This window comes from Pimephales promelas, chromosome 5 (genome assembly GCF_988280905.1).
Source record: "Pimephales promelas chromosome 5, fPimPro1.hap1.1, whole genome shotgun sequence".
NCBI lineage: Eukaryota > Metazoa > Chordata > Actinopteri > Cypriniformes > Leuciscidae > Pimephales > Pimephales promelas.
In genome coordinates, this window is record NC_142773.1 from 34,491,214 (window position 1) to 34,515,466 (window position 24,253).

Consider the following 24,253-nt stretch of genomic DNA (forward strand, 5'->3'; position numbering starts at 1 on the left):
TTGTGTTTTCTAAGAAGCTTAAACTTCCTGGCATGATCAAATATGATAAAGGGAAAAGGAACAGCAGATGGTTAATTTAAGATGCTATCATTTTTTTATGAGTAACCCCCTAACGTGAGATAGAAAAACACAGATGACTGCTGTAAAGTAAACAAGGAAATAAAGCACTGCTGTGGGCCTCATCCCAACATGCTCAACAGTTCACCTTTTGTGGGACATCAATTCAATGAAGTAAACACACACACACACACACACGTTGTTTATGGTGACTTTCCATAGACATAATGATTTTTATATTGTACAAACTGTATATTCTATCCCCTGACCCTAACTCTGAAACCACACAGAAAACTTTATTTTTATTTTTTATTTTCCTTTAAAAAAAAAAACAACAGAATGTTATATGATTTATAGGCTGTTTTCCTCATGGGGACCAAAAATGTGGAGGGTATAGCTGAACATACACACACTCACTTGCACATTCAAACATACAAATTTACATGAAATTTTTAATGTTTTCAAAACAAATAGTATTTTTGATAAACTAAGTTCCAATTCTAATGAAAAAAGAGAACCGTGCGATAACAACAACATATTCTGTGTTTATGATTATATTGATTCATAAACGGATGCTCCCTTTTTGGGATATACATGTACCTCTAACCCAACCCGATAATCAGTTTATTCCCAAATAGCCATTGGACACTTTACTTCAACTTTTCAAATACTTTCTTAATTTTTATTTCAAATAAATACCTCTCCAAGCTGATACATGATGGGATAAGGGAGAAGAATGAGTTTGGAAAAATTATAACCCAGGTCATTCTCAACAAAAGCCAACACCTTACACATTACGCTGTTATCAGATTTCTTTAGTAATTCTGTCTGGCTCGACTACACACTGGTGGGTGAAGTTAATGTAAATAGCCTCTGCCAACAAGACAGATATTTGCACTTGGTGTAAAGAAACTCAATTTAAATACAAATAATCCATTTGTATTATAAAACATAGGCATTATTATGAGAAAAGTCAATGTAACTCCTCTGTCTGTAAGTTAACAACAGGGTGTATTTAAGACAATTTCTCAAATATTAAGTATGTCTGTGAGGAACTATGACTCAAATTTATCTGATTGAAGTTACCGTTTTCCTGAAGATCTTAGATTTCATAAAAGTCTGCCCACAGGTAGATTCATGACAGGAATTTTAAGTAGCTTGCGTTGCAAGACTTCAAACATGTTACGGGGGAGAGAGATTGTTTAAAATAATCTAAGCTAAAAACACAAAAGGCATCTCATGAGCCCAGCCAGCAGTTATATTCCACTGTGGATCAGTATTATTGTCTCTAATATCACTAAAGAGAAGTGAAGCTTGTCTCATGGTCACTGCCTTTGCATACTGCATAGAAAATAAGTATGGAAAAACATTGGACTGCATGGTGCAGCCATCTCTAGAAATCATATTAATATTAAATAAATTATTTATGTTAAATTTATATTAAAATTTATAGAATGCAATAAAAACATAAATGGATTTACCATAAAACCATTTAACTTACCATAAACGGTGAACATGTTTAACTGTTTGGTGTACCTTACAGTTTAGCCATTTTAGATACCATCCAACTGTTCCCCCAGTTTCAATGACCATAATGCTGCTGCAATGTCCTTAATATAATGACATTGGACACTGAATACAAAGAGAAAACAAACATTTTTTGGACCAATAATTTGTGCTTTCTAAATATTACCTCACTCTATATGAAGCCTGAGCAGGAGGACAACATGACCTGTGGTTCCACAATAGCAATGAATCTGTTGTGTTTGATGATCTATCACTGCTTTCACTCATTTATCACCTACACAGAGGTGGGAGTGGGAGTCACACACACACACATAGCAGAAGATGGAGTGGATGGGACAGTTTTTTTTTTTTTTTTTTTTTTGCAGCAGGGAGTTAACCCTGATATTATTTTTAGCCGCAGCAAAAAGGGAGTGTGTCCAAAAACATGTAGATGAGCCTTTTCTCCTCTAGTTCTCTCTAACCTTACATCTTCAGCTTGTTTGCTGCATCAACATAAATACAGCAATGCAAACACAAAGCAATGCAACGTTCTCTCCCATTTTCTCCCACTCTCGTCCATTCACTGCACCATGCAAACAGGCATTTGGTGTAGAATATGCAACATTCAATGCTGTTAGTCATTGCAATTATATTTAGGCTTCACAACATAATTTTGTCCACAAAGCTAGATCTCGCTTTAATAAACTGGGTTTAGCATAACACAATCTTGTTCATTAAAACAAAATGTTCACTTACTCTACATCTTTTCTAATTGTTTTGAGGAGGGGCCATGAGTACAAGGATGTTCTTGCAAGAGTATTTATGACTACTAAAGTGGGACAAGCAGTGCACCTTAGAGATGTTGGTACTTCTGAAGTCCAGGGAATATTAAATAATTTCAAGGAATGCTGAAAAAAAATCTGTGGAACGGAAAGACTTTGCATTATAAATAAACTTAATTGCTTTTTCATCAAATTCTAAGCTTGTTCTGTTTAAAATGTTAACGATTCCTGGTATTTGGACACATTAAGTACATAAAGCACACATGCCACGACACACGTAAATTAAAGACCATTTGAAAACTAAATTAGTATGTTTGTGACTTTTATTCCGTGTGTGTTAGCTTTAAGGTAATCCATAAACTTATAAAGGTTAACTTTCAGCAGCTATTCCCAATTAAAATGCGTCTTTAGTCTTTTCCTCAGAAAAATGCCCAAAATGCAATCTTTAATGGCTGGGATGCAATCTAAAGGCAATTGGTTATTTAAAAAAAAAAAAAAACAGTTCACAAGGTCTTGGCTCAAAAGGAAAAGTATACTAACACAGGAGAAACTCGCGTAGAAATTGTATTGGGTCTTCTTTTTTTTTCATTTGTTTTCGGATGGATCCTATAAGGAGGGTTGTCAAATAGATGCTTTAAAGCTGAAGCTCAACACATGCCTCTCTACTAAAAATATGAAGAGCACAATATAATCTTTGTCCATCAATTTGAAATTACATTTAACTTACCATAAACGGTGAACATGTTTAACTATTTGGTAACTTACAGTTATAAAAGATACATTTTTAGAAGCCATTTTAGATACCATCAAACTGTTCCCCCAGTTTCAATGGTCTAATTCAAATTTGAAATAATTTCAAAGTGGTCCAGACCACAAAGTGAGACTCCTTCAGCTCAGATCAAAAAGAACTTATGAGAATTTTGTAGCACATTGGCTTACTATAATTCTTCTGAACTATGACATGCTCTTACAGAACGCATGAATGTGAACAGAGGTGCCAATGTGGTCCACAGGCAGCTTACGCAAGAAATTGAGGATGAGTGTTCAGCTTAGCGCTGCTCTGAGATCATCTGAATGTTGACAGGCTTTATGCCAGGACTGTCTTTGTTTAGGAATGATAAGCAAAGCTATAGAGAGCCTTTTGTTTGGTGGTTCAATTGTCAGTCGCTGAATTAAGTTCAAACCACTCTACGGACAATGACATCATGACAAGCCCTGACAAGGCCATATGGTGTTTTCTCTATTAGGTTGTATTTGGATGAGAATAAAATGGCATTGAGCATGGGCATATGACTTTGAAGCATACAGACATTTAATTTCTCAGTGAATAAAAAAAGATTAATAATGCAGGGATGTTTAAACAGAACTGATGGTTTTCATGAGCTGTAATTTCATTGTTGATGTGAAGAATGGTGAAAGAGCTTGCGGACAGAAATGAAGAGTGTGAAAAGCTGTCTTCACACACCCACACATTGGGTTTCCATGTTTTATGGGGACTTTTCCATAGAGATAATGATTTTTATTCTGTACAAATCGCCAATAGGCCACTTCCCAGTATAGGCCCTTTAAACTTCACCCATGGAAGCTTGTGCGTTATTGCGCCCCTGGTCTTGCATGCAAACCTTCAGACTGACAGAAGAAGGTCTGAACTCCATAGCAGCTTTCAGGCCAAAGACTGTTTTGTAAAGCAACCAAGCACAATTCGTTTTGTTCAGCGTCATGTTTAGGGGCATGAAAATTTAAAGTTGATGTCCCTACAATAACAGACCAGCAAACAACCAATAATTCATTCATTCAAGTAATTAATAGCGCATTATTCTCTGCCGTGAACTTCATATACTTTTGAAAATCCAGCATTTAGCTGATTCTGATAATTGTAAACACAATAGCTTCCTTCTTCCATGAGGGGGGTTTGGCGTCACAACATCTTTGTTTCCAGACGGACTGTTAAAGAACTCGACACACACACATCTCTCGGAAATCCTGTTGAATGACAACTACGAACTAACAACATCCAACTCCTCAGAGCCTTGTATTTCAACTTCCAGATAATATGACAGGTACACTAATATGCATTAATACATCATTGATTACTTCATTGTTAGTGCAAATTCATCAATTACTACAATTACTAAATAACTAGTTAATAATGATGTGCCCCAACAAGTAAAGTCATAACATAATGATACCTTTGCAAATCATTAGCTAATGATTAATTAAAGCAGACAACTGGAAGTTTAAGTGCATAGCTTTGACTAATTGTGGTAATTAACAGATTAATTTACACTATTAGTTAATTAAATATGTTAAGGAATTAATACACAATGACGCATTGATTTAATAGAAATTCATGTATTACTTAATCTATTAATCATATTGACTCTTTATTAGTTGCTGATGCAGTAATCATTAATTAATGGTTCACGAGTTATACATTAATTCATGATTATCTGTGCATTAGTTAAGCATGAATTAATGCATATTAGTGCACCCGTATTGTAAAGTGTTACCTAATGTCAGTTATTACAATGGTGATAAATGTCTATTCTAACATAGTCAAAATGCTGTTCTAAGATAGACAAACACCAAAGGGACAAGCAATTTCAACATAGAGCACTTGCTGAAGATACTCTGGCTGTGCTTTACAGTTTCCTGGTCATTACATCACCCCATTGGACTAAATTCACACATGCTTCACGACGCAATCAGGCTGTCTAACCCACAGCATCTTTCGACTCAGCGCGAGTTTTCCCCCTCAGGGAACTAAAGGATCTGTCTATATATGTCAAGAATCACAATGCACGTTACTGCATAGACTGTGGCTGGGATGCAGGTAGAGAGCTCGAGGCAGATTTCCAAAATTTATTTACTCCTCACATTTTATTCCACCGCACACTGTGCATAACATTCTTGCTGTTATGGGAATACCAACCTGACATGAATTACCAAGAATCAACTTGCCTTATTAGTCTCATTTCCCCAAAAAGCCAAGATGAAGCCAAGATCCAGCAAATAAATTAATGAAAGTAAGGGCTTTTGGCAATCCAGCGCAAACTGTCTGCCAGCAACGCGCTCCAGACGGCAAGGGATTCCTTTCAGAGTCTGGCCTGCACTGTGAATTTCCCCTCCTTCTGATCTGAGCTGCTTGGCAGTCTTTGAGGCAGAGCCTCATGAGCATGTGTCAGACCTGCATCCTGAGACAGCCAATGCTGGACTGAAGGCTTGTTCAGGATCACAGGGGTCACAGATGCTGAAAGCCTCTTCACTCAGAGAAATACAAAAGCACCAAAGCAACAGAAAGACATTTTCATTTGGACAGTTTCTGGAGAGGTAGTTTATGAGTAATATACGTCATAAAAAGGCATAGTCATAAACACTGCTGAGCTTAATGTGGCATGTGGGGACAACGGTTGCTTTAATGGCTTGAGACTTTTCTTTGTCAAAGTACAAGTGTCATTCTTCTACTATTCTGTGTGTATTCAGTGAAGGGAGACTGGCCACTTTTAATATACTTGTGACAACGTAAAATCTGCATTCATTATATAGGTGACTATTGCCTGAATGTATGGCAAATGGTTTTATTGTGTTCTTCCAAACACTAGAGAGAAATAATTGATATTGAAATTCATGAAGTTCATATTAAACGATGTTTTTTTTCCCTTAACTAAGACGAGTTGATGCATACCTCTCTCATCTCAGTGCATCATCAGAATTTTAAGAGCTAACTGATAAAAAGAGATGGATGGGAGAAAGTATATAAATAATGTTAAAATAACACCATAATAGTATTTATTAATATTGTAAATAAGCTAATAAATTTTCATTTTTGTTTAATTTTAGTCATTTTGCTATGTGCTTTTGTCGTTTTTATTTACCAAATGCTGAAATTATCATTGTCAAATTTGGCAGCATACCACAGATGCCGTACACAAACACTAGGTTGAAAATAACTCTGAATATTCCTTTGTGCATTAGTACAAGGTGGTGACAGCTTTGCAATTTGTAGTATTAATTGGAAGCTAAAAAAAGGATTCTCCCCTTAATCTATTAGTAACCTTACTTGATGTTGCCTTGTGAAAACACCTTACACATGAGATGTGTAAAACATGATGTTATTATTAAAGATTTGCACTTTTGAAGGTGAATAATTAGGCAGACTTGAACTGGGATTGATCTGGCCTATAATGCCTGGAGAAAGCTATCGTTTACCGATTACCATTCATGTCAATGAACACAGGACCCTCTTGAAGTACGTTTGGAAGTCTAGCATCTTTGCTCAAGGGACCAAGAGGAGTTATTGTGACTAATCACTCTGACACACAACTTTGAACTTTGGCTGAACATTTAAAAAATCATGTTTAGGGAACATTCAAAAATTATGTTTTCAATACGTTAGCAAAATATTCTTCGAAATTCAAATACATTGTTTTTAGTTGGGGAAGCTGCATTAAAATAATGTCATGACAACATAAACCATACCAAATATATTTAAAGGAGAATTCCGGTGCAAAATGAACCTTTGGTCTAATAAAACATATAAGTCAACCGTTTTCTGAGATTTGTTTTCATGATAATCGAATGTAAAGAGTTTCATCTCTAAAAACTGTTCAGCGTATAATGCTAGTACTGGGGGCATTTACTAAGTAAAAAGAAATCACTAGTTTATACCACTAACAAGGCTCAAAATAGCCCCACACTCACACAGTAACATAATGAGAGTCCATACATGCAAAACGAAGCATTTGTAAGTGTACAGATCGTTTAATAAGTAGATAAAGACAGTTCACTTCATGTATACAGGCGGCGCCATCTTTGGAAAACAGTCACGACAAGTCAAACCACGAACGTCGTGCTGAGTGATCTGAACTGTATGAAGTTCAACGAACTTCTGAACTGTGTGAACAGCGTTCGGGGATCGACTTATCGAGACTATTTTCTAAGATGGCTCCTGCTAATTTTTAATGTCCAACCATGAATAGAGAAAGATCCTAAAAAGCGCCAGATGGTTTGGTTACAGGATCTATAACCAGCAGGGCTAACCAGCTAAACCTTGAGATCTGGAGTTAAAAAGATTCTGGTAGAACATCAGGGTAAGTGAGGACATAATATTAATCAGAATGAGTCACACTGCTTAAACCCATCTTCACTTTCTCCATGAGAATTGAGTTGATTTGAGAAACAGCTCATCTCATTAATCATGCCATAATTTCTATGACTAACCCTCTATTAAAGTGGCAATCAAGAATACATGAATAGTCAGATGGTTAATCAGCTGAGTCTTTTGTATAATTCTCTTCAGAAGTGTGACGTATTTAAATTGTTAGTGAGGGTCACTTGTTTAACAGAAAATATACTCTGTCGAGTAATAAGAGGTGGAGCTGAGATTACTCAGAGCTGCATTTATGTTATAAAATAAGATAACAAAGAGGTAAAGGGGAGCAAAATGTCAAGGAAAGTTCAAGGAGTGCAAACAGCTATCTTGTGGTATGGGTGAACAATGGAGATGATGGGCTCAGAGGTCACTGGCTGGATGGCAGTCCTGCCACACATGAACCTCAAGGACACCTTATGCACCAGGAGAAAGGGTATCAATAGATTCACGACTTCTGCGATGAGGCATAATATCCGTCACTTACTTGCATTTTGCCTAAGGAACCTATTCTGCCACATAAGAAAAAAAAATCATGCTTTGGTAAATCATAAATAATAGCATAGCAAAATGCTGAAATTATTATTTATTTTGTTGTTGTAATAAATATGATTTACCCAAGCATGAATATTGTTCTTATTTCGGAAATGGTTTTCCATATAAGCCTAGATAGGTGAATTACAAGGAGTCTTATGTATGTCAGTTTATTCACTCATTTGAATACATATTTTTGTATTATTTGCACAGTGAAAAAAAGAAATTAAATTAATTGCACCTTACTGGTCATGTCATTAAAAAAAAACAGATTTTTAGTTAGTGTTTGCAAAACAAGCTACATTTTTCAAAATGCATTTTGGAAAATGAATATTTAGATGTGACTGGAAATGCTTACTTAACACGCTCCTCAATTTGCATATTATAAATGAGCTGATAAAAACAAGTTAATAACTAAGAAACATTAGTGTGCACAATGTTACCTGTATTTAAATCTAAATCAATTTAATGCAACAACTCAAACAAGCATTTTAGTACTGCAGGGAAACGTATACCTTGAATTGTAAATATATACTTGTAGTGTAAATAGCTTTGAATAAAAGTATCTACCAAATGCATAAATATATGTAGAAATAAATACAAATAAATAAATATTTACTAATTTACAATATAGTTTTGCTGTTGTTGTTGAACGCCAGGAAGAGGAAAAATCAATCAAATCGGGAAACAAGTAATCCCAACCCAACCCAACTCTATGTGCAGTTAAACATGAAAGACAGACGACTAGCACAGTGAAGTGGTGGGAAGAACTGTTGATTGAATTCTGACAGCTTGGTGCATCCGGCCTCTTCCACCCCCTCTGGATAATGAAGTGGTGATAAGTTTACCCCAGCCGGACGAAGCCCCATGGGATAGATAATGAGGCCAGTTGTTAATTAATGTAAAGTTCCTCTGGTCTCTGTATGCTCTGTGAATCCCAATTAGTCTAAAGCCTAACAACATGTTGCACTTGATTTTCAGTTCACTTCAAAGCTCAAGCTCCTTCTGCTGTTTTCAGAGTCCCTGCTTTCTCAAAGTCTTTATACTAAAAGGGCACACTGCATGACATGGAGGAAAGACAGAAATGCGTACACTTCTGCTTAGATGAAACCACTGCTCCTACCGCTCACGTCAAATCATTAAAACAACACCTTGTCCGAACCAGATGAGACAAGAACATTTATCAGCCCACATTACATGAGAAGAAATGCTCTGCGACGCCAACCCGGTCTCATCCCAAGACGTCATATAACTGACGTTTTGGGACGTCTTTTGACCATACGTCAATTTAAGGGGGCCTTTTTAGGGCCCCCTTAAACGTCGGTAGATGAGGTTATGGGATCCTAACTCTACCCCAGACTTAAACCTAACCCTAAACCTAACCCGTCACCTAACTGACGTTAAAGGTAAAGCGTCAGTTGTATGACGGCCCGGGATCGCCATCTACCGACGTTTAAGGGGGCCCTAAAAAGGCGGATATTGACGTATGGTCAAAAGACGTTCCAAAACGTCAGTTATATGACTTTTTGGGATGAGACTGTGTTGGCGACGCAGCACAAACAAAATCAGAACAGAGCGTGGATGAATTTGGTGTTTGCGCGCACACTCTCAAATCCACAACACTCTGCACAGCATAAAACACATACCAACCTATAGCTTGTTACTACGTTGCCATGGCGCGAAACGCAGATGGAGGGCAGGAAGTGATTTTCTATATTTAGGAAACACTAATAACACACTCAAAATGCCTATGTTTTGCGTCGGTTATGGTTGCTCAAATCGATCAAACCACAAGGATTTTTTATCGTGTGCCAAAAGTTGTTGTTCATAAGGGTGGAAAATACAATAAATTGACAGAAAAACACCGGGAAAAATGCCTTGCAAACCTACGTCTGCGGTCGGGAGGAGCCGAATGGGAAACTGCCTGTGTGTGTGTGTGTGTGTGTGTGTGTGTGTGTGTGCAGTGATCATTTCGTCAAATGTGAGTATAGATTATTTATGTGGCTTATAATTACATTATTCAAGTGTTTAAATACACTTATGTGGCTGTTTGTGAAATGTACCAGTTTCCGAACTTTGTAAAGTCAAAGTATGTTTGTAAGACGAGTTAGTTGCTGATATCTACTTGCCTCGATGGCAGGCAAATCTCTCAATTCAGTTGAAAATCGGTCCTCTTCATAACGTAAGGATCACGTCCAACATTTGTTTCGATTTTCTGTTAATATATTTCTCTTGTAATAGCGTCTAAAGTAGTACATTACAGTAGTACCTTCTCGTCCATTGCGCTCTTCACTCCTTGCCCTCCATCTGCATTCCACGCGTCAACACAATCACGTGACTGCAAACCACCTATTGTTTTGACTTTGAATTGCTTCTCCAGATGGCATCCTTTGTTATGGTTTTCCTTGTGCAAAATGAGGGACTTATATCAGAATAAGTCCATAGATTATAGCAACCAACCAGGAATTAAGATTTTACATTATTTCAATATTTAGCTGTTTTCGAGTTTAATATATTTTGAAACGTCATTTATTCCTGTGACGTCAAAGCTGAATTTTCAGCACCATTAGTCACATGATCCTTTAGAAATCATTTTAATATGCAGATTTGGTGCTCAAGAAGCATTTATTAAGTTTTTTTAATATTTGTAATTTTTCTTCAGGATTTTTTGGTGAACGCTTTTGAACGTATATTTAATGGCAGCACAACTGTTCAAATACGTCGGGGGTTTTTTTCTGCACCTGATCAGATCTGTGTTTCCTGTGTGACCTAATGCCACAGATATCGAACACTCTGAGATCCTGTAGGGATTTGCTTAGGCCAAGGATCTTATCAAAATGTTTTCATTTTACGAACAGTGAAGTGATTTCCACATATCCTATTGGCAATCTGTCAGGCTTATGCCACAGATCGTATTCTGCAGCGTGTGCAGGTCTCGCCGGCTTCAGAGTTCATCACCGCTTTGCTTCATTTCTCCCATGGTCAGTGGGGTAAGTCTTGCACTGCAGTAAAGCACCTCGATGACTACGGACCATTAAAGTGCTATTGAGTTTCTGTCAAATCGCCAGCACCTACAATCTCTCACTGTCCCTCCTCTCAGCCCTCTCCATTATCAGGGCCCTCCAGCCAGCGTGGCTCAACATCTCCATAGACATAGCTAAGATGGCCATACCTGTCCAGAGTCTGCATTAGTTTCAGCCGTCAAAACCTTGCTTTAGGTTTGTGTGAGGCAGGATGTGATGTATCCTTGTGATTCTGGGCTAACCCATAACCCTACATCAATATAAGCCTTAGCAATTTTCTTCCTTTGGGAGAGATTGGGGACTCAATCTCATATATGTTGCTCGTCAAGACCCTTGTTGTAATTGGATCCTTCTCATAGTGAAAAGGGGCCTTTTCTTGAGAGCAGAAAAATCATTGGTTTCAGAGAGTGGAACTGAAGAAGAAATTTGACACAAGTATGGGGTCATAACAATAGGGTCAAAGTTTGGCTGGTTAACATGATGCCGTTACCTCCTGCTGGTAGATACCTGAAATTCACCATCTGGTTTTAAAAACTTTCCCCATTGACTGCCATTTAAAGTGTCCCTACATTATGCTATTTCAAATGTTCCCAATTTTGATTTGAAGGCACCCTAAAATAGGATTAGCCACATGCAACCAAGGTCATAAAACACTTTGATTTTCTCATAATATACATTGCATATCATCTAATTTCTCAAAGATTCTGGAAACGATTCGTTCGAAGATTCAGTCTCTAAAGCCCTCCTTTGAGCCTGCTCTACTCTGCTCTGATTGGTCAAACGGCTCAGTCTTTTGTGATGCGGTCTACCGCTTACAGCGGAAAAATGTCTATTATCAAGTGTAACGTCAGTTCTGGCAGGTCACGTTAGTCAAGCTCGCATCAGTGACTTACGTCCACCTATAGAAAAACAACGCCAATCGCTGTATTTATATATAAGCTCCTAAAGCCAAGTTCACACTACAGGATTTTAAGCCCGATTCATGCCCGATTTGCAAATCGTTGAGCTCGCCGACAGGTCAGGGTGTTATTGCGTGCAGATCGCGGGGATTAGCGGGCGATGAACGCTTGCCAATCTGTTAGTATGAAAGAGCAAACAACGCAGCGAAGACGCTCGTAGACGCCTCGCAGATGCGTCGCCGAGCCCAGAAGAATATCTAGCATGCTAGATAACCAGAGCCGTCGCGCGACTCAACCTCAGTGATGAGTACAGCCAATCATCGCAACGCATAGGTTGAGGACACCGGGTAAATCTTAGTTTTTCTTTTTTTTTGCTTTTTTTTCTCAGAGCAAATCATCGCGCAAACAGTGTGCAGCACTAGTTTCTGTCTGACGTCCATATTCACGTGTTGTGTTTTCTTCTTCGCTGGGTATTGGCGCATGTGCTGTTTCGCGTCATTTCTGGTTCGTTTTAGTGCGTGGTTTTTCGTGACAAAACGTGGTTTGTAGACAAGATAGAATCGTTGGGTGACAGACTTGTCAACTCATTATTTATTTGATTATTTTCAGGATTTAGACCATACCATAGTACTGAAACAGCTCTCATTGGGGTCCCTAATGATTTGCTCTTATCATCCGATCGTGGTTGTATGTCTATATAGTGCGTTGTCAACTTGTGTAGTGTTGTGGATCAATCACGTTGTGCTGTGTTGTGTGAACAGCTAAACAACTTGAACACTCCTGATTTCACAGAGAGCAAGTCATGTAGTGTGAAGCGCACAGTTCAGCCCGACGTTTTGAAATCATGTAGTGTGAACAAGGCTTAAGAGCTATCGCGTTTCTCAGGAGCTGATTACCCCCCTCCCCCAGCTCCTCCTCTTGTCCTTATGATTCCCCTTGAATCAGAAAAAATTCTTGAATCATGTTGTACTTTAAAATCTTGAATTAGCTAATGATATCTGCAATACATTCATGTTGGTTCTACGGCCAACCATACCGTCAATCCAAACTGTATGCTAATTGTCAATCGTATTCGACGATAGTGTTCCTGACAGAACTGAACTTTAGCTCTGGAGGCTTCCTCGATGCTTGATACACAGGGGTAAAAACAGATGACGTCGGTTTAATAAGCTATATAAGCCGTGCTTTTATAAGCTATGCCACGCCCACTTTTGCGGGCCGTGACGCGTAGTAGGCGCGAAGTGCCACCATTGGGCGTGATGTCACACCAGGATCAGTGGAAGGCTGCTGCAGTTGCCGCGGAGCAGCCAATTAGTGCGCTAGTTAGCCTGCTCTAGGTCTGCTAGCTGCTGCACTGCATTGACAAAGAATCTAAAATGAAGGATAATTTTTGGCTTCAATATCTCATGAAGAGAGGATTTTCCCAGCGTAATCTAAACTTGCGCAATACTAGAGAAACTCTTGTTAGAGAACCTGGTTGCAGGTACTGGTAGTGATTCTGCATAGAAGGAAAGGGGAATTTAGAGGCTTTAGTCTGTGATCTGGGGTACGATTCTTAAATATTTGTCACATCAGCTGATTTGTTGGGCAGCTTGGACCTATTCATCAGGCCCTGCTGTCACTGGCCAATGAATTTATGTTCATCCACATACTCTGTCCCGGACCACATCAACGGGGCTAGGCCAGTTTTTTGTGTGTGTGTGTGTGTGTGTGTGTGTTTGTTTTTCTAGAGTTATTGTTCTAACTGTGTATGATGTCATTTTTTGACTAAAACACAATATTTGCAACATTTCTTTAATAGCTTATTCATTTTCCCAAAATTTGCAGTCAGTAAGATGATTTTTAAAGATGCTCATTACAACTGCATTTATTTGATCAGAAATACAGTAATATTATGAAATATTATCACAATTTAAAATAATGTGTTCTATTTTAATACTTTTTAAAATGTAATTTATTCTTGTGTTGATAACGCTGAATTTTCAACAGCCATTAATGTAACTTTTGATCAATTTAACGCATCCTTGCTGAATACAAATATGTTTATTCAAAAAGTATTAAAAAATTCTTACTGACCAGTAGAGTAGTAATTTTATTATTATTATTTGATAGTCTATTTTATTTCAGTAATTGTTACTATGATTGCATAATCTTTTGATGTAGAAATCAAAATAATGATCAAAATTTGTTTTTATAAAAGAATATAATCTTAATTAAACTGAAATGTTACTATTATTCAAGAGAATTTAGATTAAATTCTAGTCATACCAACTGGTTTGTCAGAATTACAAAAGATGATGTGTTCAGTGAACAATAATTCAAATGCTTAACAGAACGCTTGTGTCTGTGGCCAAATGATTAAAAATTAGTTTGTGAAAATAGGTATATATTAATCTTCCAATTCTGTACCATAATTCATCTTAGGTTTGAAATGTACAATCTGTTTTTTCTGCTCTGGGTCAGCTGGGGTGATAACATTGAACACTTTCATTGGAGCTCACAAATTCTCAATTAATACACGATCGTATGATGAATGCCCTAACATCCCCAGTTCAAACCATTGGACCACAATCCCGAGACACGATATTGGATTGCCCCTTTGGCTTTATGAAGCAGGACCTCATTAGTGACCAGTCTAACATGACCTTTATGTTGAAGTGTCGGTGATGCACACTTCTATGGCGGTTCTCTAATCAACAGGGATTAATAGAGAGCAGCTTTGGAAATTACTGCTGTGGTCCAGTGCTGCTGATAGAGATGTCAGCTATTCTAATGAGCACCACTACACTGTCTTTCCTCGTCTAACAGAGACCATACGTGGAATAGGATATAATCTACATCGATTTTTCAATGGCCACCTTCAACATTGGTCACTCTATCCCCAAGTGTTAAGAGGAGAGAGCGTATTGATCGGGATAAGGCAGCTGCTTTGGGTCAGGGAGCCACTGCGGGAGAATCCAGTGGAATGCCTGGCCCTCTTTGTCACATTAAGCCACTCAGTATTGTCTATATCAGGGTATGTAAGTGTTATAATGTGGTTGGAGGAAGAAATCAATGATGGTATATGTGTGCAGGTGGTAAATCTCTTCTACTTTAAATGCACACAGAGGGTTGTTACTGAACCACAGATGGTTCAGTAACATGAAGACTAAAATGAAGATTTCAGCCAAAAATTACCCTCATCTCCCACATGTTGTTCTTAAACCCATATGTATTTGCTGTGGGAGTCAAAATTAGATGCTTTTGAAGAATCATTACATTGCTCTAGCCAAATGACTATTAACAGCGGCCAAGAACTACTGAGCAAGCAAGAAAGAAAGAAAGAAAGAAAGAAAGAAAGAAAGAAAGAAAGAAAGAAAGAAAGCAAGAAAGCAAGAAAGAAAGAAAGAAAGAAAGAAAGAAAGAAAGAAAGAAAGAAAGAAAGGATTGTGTGCTATAATCAACTAAAATAGGTGAATGGCAATTTACATCTTGTTCGTCATGTGCATCTGTAATAGAAGACATGGTTGTGTAAAATTGGAAATTTAATTGTTTTTTAAATATAATATTAATTTTAATATAAATAAAGCCAAGTATATGTTTACATGCTTATTTGTCAACTTGGAAATCAGCTTTTTTGTGAATGTGCAAGACTTCTGATTCATTATTCGCTTATAGACCAGTGTGTTTATAATTAAAATAACACTGTAAAAATATTGTTGGTTTAACTTTAAAAAGTAAGTAACCTGGTTGCCTTAAAATTTTAAGTTGATTGAACTGGAAAAAGTGAGTTAATTCAATGAAGGAGATTGATTTAATCATCGGCAACTCAAAATAATAAGTTATCTGAACCAAATAAATTATTTAAGTTGATTTGACAAAAGAAAAAAAATGTTGTGATAACAAATCTTGAAAATATTTTTTTTTACAGTGAATACATTGAAATAATATTATAACAAATTCCAGTTTGCAACATCAAACAGCATAGCGTCCTGTTTTAAATTGCAATTCTGCATCCTGTTTGGTAGCACATTTTAATTTCTGGAATCAGAATTAAAAAACCTAAAAATCTGAATATGACATGAAATATGACACATAAATTGTGTAATCTACTGTTATTGTGCTTTTAATATCATCTTTGTTGCTAGAAAAACCCCTGTTTATGAACTTTCCTTGTATGGTGAGAAAAATCCTTCAGAAATGTACATTTTTGTGTTCCATGAAAACCAGTACATGGTTTTGGAATGACATGAATTCCAGTAGATGATTTTTTTTGTTTGTTTGTTAAAGTAGATATGAACCTTCTGCCTCACTCAACACTTGTGCCTGAGTGAAACAGTATTTTCTCAGTACTGCATCTCAGACCAACATTCCTGGACGAAACAAACAAGAGAAACACATTTTGATCCAACAACACAGATAATTAATTTGATGTGAGGAAGCATCCCAATCTGTCTCTTCTTTCACTGACAGCAGCGATGGGGATAAAATTATTGCACAAACAAAGCTGAATCTTTTTGTCCCTAGAGCCTTTAGATGTTATGCAACTTTTGTAATTGCATTCCGCTGCTGTTTGTGCCTGAAACAAAACAAGATTTATGACAATTGCGGCCGATCAAACGTGTATACAAGACGGAAATTAATGGCCGTCTCCTCAAAGTTCATGGCTGATTGTCATTTGTGCCATGGCTCAGAGGTGTGCTGAATGTTAATGAAAAAGTTGATCTGAGAAACAGTGGCTCAGGAGTGCAGGGCAGACACAGACACATGAAAAATGCATGGAGCTCTGTGTGTACCTTCAACTTCACTCATCTGAATTCCACTACCATTCCAACTGGCCAACAAGCAAGAATATCAATTACATTAGCAATTTGGGGGGTAGCGACTAGCGAGCGAGCGAACGAGTAACCGTTGAGCGGCTCTCGTGAGACACACCACTCCGAATGCACACAATGGCCATTCTGAGCTCCGTGCTTAGCAGTCACCTCAGGAAAACGTCCAACTTATTGCGTTCATGGAGACTGAAGTGTTTTCACCAAAGAATATGTTCATTAACATCGTGATTCATGTGGAGAATCAAACATCTCAGTGGGGGTTCCCTCTTTTCACCTCAAATGAGTGCCAGTGTCTAGCTGCATACCTGTTACTAGTAGCTTAACAAATCCGGTCTGTGTGTGTTTCAGGAAAACCCATATATGTGTAATAACGAATGTGATGCTGAAACCGAGGAGCTGGCCCACCCGCCCGAGCTCATGTTTGACTCTGAAGGACGAAACCCCACTACATTCTGGCAGTCGACCTCCTGGAAGAAATATCCGAAGCCCCTTCAGGTCAACATCACGCTGTCCTGGAACAAAACAATAGAACTCACAGATGACATTGTCCTTACCTTCGAGTCTGGCCGACCCGAGCAATTAGTCTTGGAGAAGTCGCTGGATTATGGTCGTACGTGGCAGCCGTACCAGTTTTATGCAGCTGACTGTTTGGATGCCTTTACTATGGAGCCAAAAGCTGTACATCAGCTGACCCAAAGCAGTATGCTAGAAATCATCTGCACTGAGGTCTATTCAACAGGCTACGTGTGGAAGTACGACAAAACTGTACGCTTTGAGATTAAAGAACGCTTCGCCCTTCTTGCTGGTCCGAGGCTGCACAACATGGCTTCGCTGTATGGGCAGCTGGACACCACCAAGAACCTAAGGGATTTCTTCACTCTCACTGACCTTCGCATCAGACTTCTACGGCCTGCCACCGGAGCCACAATGGTAGATGAGAACAACCTCTCTAGATACTTCTACGCCATCTCGGACATCAAAGTGCAGGGCAGGTAAGGTAATGCCTCTTTGAGACTGGGTCTTAATTTAACAGAACATGCCTATCATTTGGACAGAAATGCAAGTCTGAGAAAAAAAAGACAGAATTGTGAATATATTTTTACGAATATATTGCGAGGATATTGTTTTTTCTCGCAATTCTTTCGCAATAAAAAAAAACATTTTCTCAGAATTGTGAGATATAAACTCGCAATTGCGAGTTATAAAGTCAAATTCTAAGGAAAAAAATTCATTCGAAGGACTTTTTTCCTCAGAATTGTGAGTTTATATCTCACAAATTTGACTTTATAAAACGCAATTGCGACTTTATATCATGCAATTGTGACATTATAACGTGCAATTGCGAGATATAAAGTCACAATTGAGAGTTATAAAGTCAGAATAGTGAGATATAAACATGCAATTTTGAGAAAAAAAGACAGAATTTCAAATCTATTTTTACGAATATATTGCGAGTACATTGTTTTTTCACGCAATTCTTTCGCAATTCAGAAAAAAACATTTTCTCAGAATTGTGAGATATAAACTCGCAATTGTGAGTTATAAAGTCAAATTCTAAGGAAAAAAAATATTTTTTTCTTTTTTTTCCTTAGAATTGTGAGTTTATATCTCACAAATGTGACTTTATAAAGCGCAATTGCGAATTTCTATGATACAATTGTGACTTTATAACATGCAATTGCAAGATATAAAGTCAAAATTGAGTGTTATAAAGTCAGAATTGTGAGATATAAACCTGCAATTCTGAGAAAAAAGACTTTGCGAGTTTATATCTCACAATTGCGAGTTTATATCTCACAATTCTGATTTTATTACACACAATTGCGACTTTATATCACGCAGTTCTGACTTTATAACACTATTCTTATTGTAACACACAATTGCGACTTAATTACACACAATTGTGACTTTATATCACGCAATTCTGACTTTATAGCACACAATTCTTTGTAACACACTATTGTGACTTTATATAACACATTTCTGCCTTTATCAAAGAAAAAAATCTGAATTGTGAGAAAAAAAAGTCACAATTACCTTTTTAATTTTGTATTCTGTGGCGGAAACAAGGTTCCATAAGTTGATTAACACCAACGACTTCTAATCTTTTTCACACAAATTATGATTACGATGGCAGATTATCAATTAAAATATGTATTTTTTTATTTATTTTTTTCATGCACAATACTATGCAATGACCTTAATGGGATAATTCACCCAAAAAGGAAAATTAGCTCATGATTTACTCACCCTGAAGCCATACTAGGTGTATATGACATTCTTCTTTCAGACGAATACAATCGGAGTTCTATTAAAAAATGTCTTGGCTAATCCAAGGGGAATTATAAATGGGAGTCAATAGGTATGTATTTTTTGGAAGTCCATCAGAGTGCATCCATCCATGATAAAAATGCTCGAAACGGCTCTGGCGGGTTAATAAAGATCTTCTGAAGTGAAGCGATGTGTTCGAGTAGGAAAAATATCCATATTTAAAACTTTATCGACTAAAATATCTAGCTTTCAGCAGACGGCCGTACACAAGTCAACTTACACCAAAAGAGTATTACTTGACGATGTATGTGCATCACGTAGTATGCAGAGGTAGCATAAGCTCTGACTCGGGCCTTTCAAACAGGGCTGGGCGTGAACACAATTTCCTAGACACAAACACGATGTTCACCTCCAGTGGACAAGAAATTAACCGTTACTTTAGAGACAAGATTTATAAACCCAGCACAGAATATGGCACCTCCAGTGGCCAAGAAACAAACTATAATAACAATGTCAAAAAGGATATGCCAAACTTGGTTTTATAAATCTAAAAGCTCTGCTGTTTACGCACACTTTCAGGATGAAATAATGCCAGGTTTTATGCATGTAGTCCTGGCTCTTTTGCAGGATTCGGCATTGTGTCAAATGACAGAATAAACCTGTGAAAAGACCACTCTCATTCTACTCTAAAATTAGAAGTCATGCTGAATGAGGGACATTGCAATGGGCAATAAAAAAAAATAAAATGGACCTCAAAGGTCTCATTCAGCTTGCACAAAAAGTGCAGCTTGACTTCGCAAGTTAAATGATGGCACAAAAGAAACAAAAACACAGCAGCTGCTCTCCAAATTGGGCCGGAATTGCTCATAAGCAGTTGGTTTCTGTGAGAATAACTTGGGTCATAATGACGCATTTGATAGGTCCCTTGTGAATCTAAATGCACAGCTCTAAATTAGGATTCAAAGGACCGCAGTCGTAGATTAGGGCAATTACAGAGTGAGCTAATTGGAAAGAGACTAATCTACTAATTAAGACCATTTACTGCTGATTAAATAATAACCACTGGGGACACATCACCATGCAAGTGTGCCTGTTGGGCGACATTAATATGACTTTGCATCTGTAATGATTACTGGGGGTATTTTATGTAGATGGTGGTGTGTGGTTTTTGATCCTTTATATTGCACACCTTTAGAGAACACTAGACTGATGTGTTTTCATTTGAGGAACCATTGCACAATATTTCAAACTCATTTTATAGTTTAAAGGAAGTCATATGCATGCCACAGTAGACAATACTCCTCTTTTGTCAGGAATTGTTTGCTTATTGAGTTGAATGAGCCTATGCATGGTCCATCACTGAGGCATAAATGAACAAAACAATAAAATGTTTGACATTTGGCAAATTGTTTTACCTGATGCAGACAGCTTTACTGTAGTGTCAACAATACAATATATAATAATTAAAATATCCTAGAGCTTATAGGGAATTCTAGAGTAGACTTTTAACGTTTCAACCAAACTAACACAGTCTCATCCCAAAAAGTCATATAACTGAAGTTTTGGGACGTATTTTGACCATACGTCAATATCCGCCTTTTTAGGGCCCCCTTAAACGTCGGTAGATGGCGATCCCGGGCCGTCATACAACTGACGCTTTACCTTTAACGTCAGTTAGGTGACGGGTTAGGTTTAGGTATGGGGTAGAGTTAGGATCCCATAACCTCATCTACCGACGTTTAAGGGGGCCCTAAAAAGGCGGATATTGACGTATGGTCAAAAGACGTCCCAAAACGTCAGTTATATGACGTCTTGGGATGAGACCGGGTTGACCAAAAATGAACATTCTGTCATCATTTATTCACTCTCATATCTGTACGTCTAAATTCATTAACAAAATGTTTTGTCAACAACAGAATTATACACACCAGAAAATATATATAAAAAAGGGGTTTAGATCGATTGTCAACTTTGAAGGCTGATCACGTAAAAATGTGTTTGTTGGGGAAAAAAAACATTGTAGATCTAAAATGAGTTTGTCAGCACCCCTCGGGTTCATTTATGAAACCTTAAATAGAGCAAAGAGGAGATAAGTGGCTGCTCTATGGCTTGATGAAGGGAGGCATGTGGGGCTGCTGTTGTTCGGCTTTGATGTGTTGAGAGTCCGTGAGAAAAGGGAGGTATGGAGGGCGCAGTGCTTGATGGTAGTTATTTATTTATTTGGTGTGGACAGAACAACAGCATTGGACAAACCAGATATGTTGTTATTTTAGTGTTATAACTGCTAATTTACAACACTTGATCTCCACTAATAGTCTCCTCATGAGCTCCCACAGTCTAGTCCAAATTATCCTCACCGGAAATCTTGGGTTCATTAAAAGCTAAAGTTGAGTCATCATACTTCAAAAATATGCTTTCCGTTTTCACTCAATAAAACCGTAAATGTGATGCATCAATTAAAATTTACTGGCAAACCGATTTTTTGGTAAGAGTGAAATTCTTTGAGCTTCTCTTTTAGAAATGCAAGGAGAAAGTCTTTAGACTCATTTCAAAAAAGAATCTTTCACATAATGTGAAATAACTTCATTAGGTATAGTGTAATAGTAAGAAAGGAAAAGTGATGCAGGTTTCAGCAAACAACTTATGTTTACGATTAAATAAATGTACAATCTGAGGCTTCTGCTTCTTTGCAGTCACCATATTTTCGCCATTTATTAGTTCCTGAGGCAAATCATATGGGGATTCAGGTACATCCAATATCTTCTCCTGCCTGTGGGTTTTCAATTCAATTTAATCCTAAAAAATTCTGACACAGAGAAGAATATTACAGAGGAGATATTTTGAACGGGCTTTTTTGAAGTTATTGGGATGGGGTCAGTAGTTTTGAAGCAATGCCTCAGAAGTCCCAGGAAAATACATATATAAACAAACAAGTACTATTATGATTCAGAATTCAGAAGATTCATTCATAACTGCAGGGCCATAATAATGTAAATTAAAATGGCTGTTTTTCTTTCACATTCTAATGGTAAAATCGAATAAAATTGTAGTCATGTCCTTCAAACATTTTTTTTTTTTTTAAATTCTGCACAACACTGACTCCGTGATTGGTAGATCGGTGGAGGGTGGAGCATCAGAACAAAACACAACATGACAACATCAACATCAGTTGACGGCTGCAACTTCACTTTTTAAATGACAATATCTTGGCCGGTCTACTGTCGTCAGTGATATAAGTATTTGAAATTAACATGATTTCTCAATGTCTAGTGACATATCAGGGAAAATTTATGATTAATTGAAATAAATTTCAGCTCCTTTATTAGTTGCATATTAGTTATTGAATTCACATATTTTTTGTCCTGTATTGTTTGTGCAAGGCACATAGTTTTGAGTTGTTGGCTTATATTTAATAAACACTTTAGTTATTTAAAGGCTACCTTTGTCATCCTTGGACATAAACCGTGACAGAGGGATCATAAAAATTGCAGGTTATTTTTTATTTAGCATGTCATGAATTAGATATTTCACAGATGTTTACAAATAGTAAACAAGACAAAAAATAGCTGAATTTATAAAAGTGACTATCCTTCAAAAGTGTACTTATCCTTGATTCTTAATACCGTGTCATTACATGGATGATCAATTACTATTTTTATGTTTTGTTATAGTTGTCTTCCGGGAAGCACGCGAGTATCTTCTATAGCAATGAATGAAAAATATCATGCAATGTTTATGATCCGTCTAATTTTTTTTAAGTATATTAATATTTTTTTTACAAATTCTGCAAGGGTAAACTTTTGTGCACAGCTGTGTGAAACACTCTTGCATCCTTTTTGAAACTCGGAAGACCCTTTCTCCTCAATTATAATCGCATGGAGAAAAAAGCAAACATCACATTCTTATAAATCAAAGAAAATCATGTTTGGAAAGACATGAGGCTGAGTAAATGACATTAATTTAATCTTTAGGTGAACTATACCTTTATTGACTGCTGTTCAGTAGTTTTCTAACAGCAAATCAAAAACAGGCCATGAGGGCTCATGATCTAAACAACGTCCTTCAAGATCCCTTACATACTCCACTTTTAAGATTATTTTATATCCAATAAAATATATTTTTAGGCCATTGCAATCTTTCAGCTCAATTTAAATATGCATGATCTGAGGAAAGATTATTCAGATGAAAAAGAAAAAAAATCTGCATCACTTTGGTTGTTTTAATCCCGGCAGACTCTCGTGTTGTAATACTAATATAAATGTTTCACATGTCAAAGAGTGCCAACTCACAGCATCTTGCACAATACTTCACCACTCTTTGTGAATTATGTTCCCTGAACTCATACTAATGAACAACCACAGCAGATATATTCAAATAAAAACATTTCAGAATGTTTTTCAGAAACCATCAACAGCTATTTAATTCATAAACATTGAATTATTATATTGAATGTAATATTTTATTCAGAGGGTGTCAGTCGATGATGGCCTGCCCTTGTGAACTCTTCAGAAGCATAAATGAATGGCAATTCAGATTTTTAAACTGCAAATCGCCCCGCTCACATGAGGCTTGATTTGAAAGTCATAGGCTGAGCTTTTGAGTACAAATGTTTGTCACAACTGGCCATGTTTCGTGCCAATCATTTTTGATTCACCGAAGATATTTAATAATGCCTAATGAGAAGCTTTGCTGCAATCATCAATAATAAACGAGCAACTGGGAAAAAAAAAAAAAACATCAACATAAACTCTCCCTAGAGCCACTGCAGTAAACTTGAATATCAACACATTTTCGCGATCTCAAAAATAACACTACATTATTAATTTATCCCAGCTGCTTTCGGAATCAAAATTATGCGAGTTTTCTTTAACAGATCTTATGTGAATATAAATACGGATGCATATGCTGATCAAATTAGGTTGAAAAACACATTAACGTCACCCATTTTACAGAAACTGTCCCAGCACTATATTGATCAATAATCACAACACTTTATTACATACTTCCACATGTGCTGTGTCCCCACTTCACTGTTTATCTAAGCAGCTTTGAAGATGAGGAAAAGGTTGTGTTTGATCAAAGCAGGGATGGGACGGAGTCCTTTATTAGCATAATATTCATGCAGATCAGAGTAAATGCTCTATAATAGGGCTTGTCGTTGAAACAAATTGCAGGCGTAGCTCCCAGCAATGCCAACCAGAGTGCTACAAATTCAAAT

The 24,253-nt window shown here is 37.2% G+C and overlaps 1 protein-coding gene across 1 annotated transcript in view; it reads left to right on the top strand.

Annotated features, from left to right (window-relative positions):
- ntng1b (netrin g1b) overlaps positions 1-24,253 on the top strand; it is a 48,920-nt gene that overhangs the window by 3,466 nt on the left and 21,201 nt on the right. Inside the window, exon 2 of the mRNA XM_089131366.1 lies at positions 17,113-17,756. Within this exon, the coding sequence (XP_088987492.1) occupies positions 17,113-17,756 (644 nt within the window). The remainder of the gene's footprint in view (positions 1-17,112; positions 17,757-24,253) is intronic.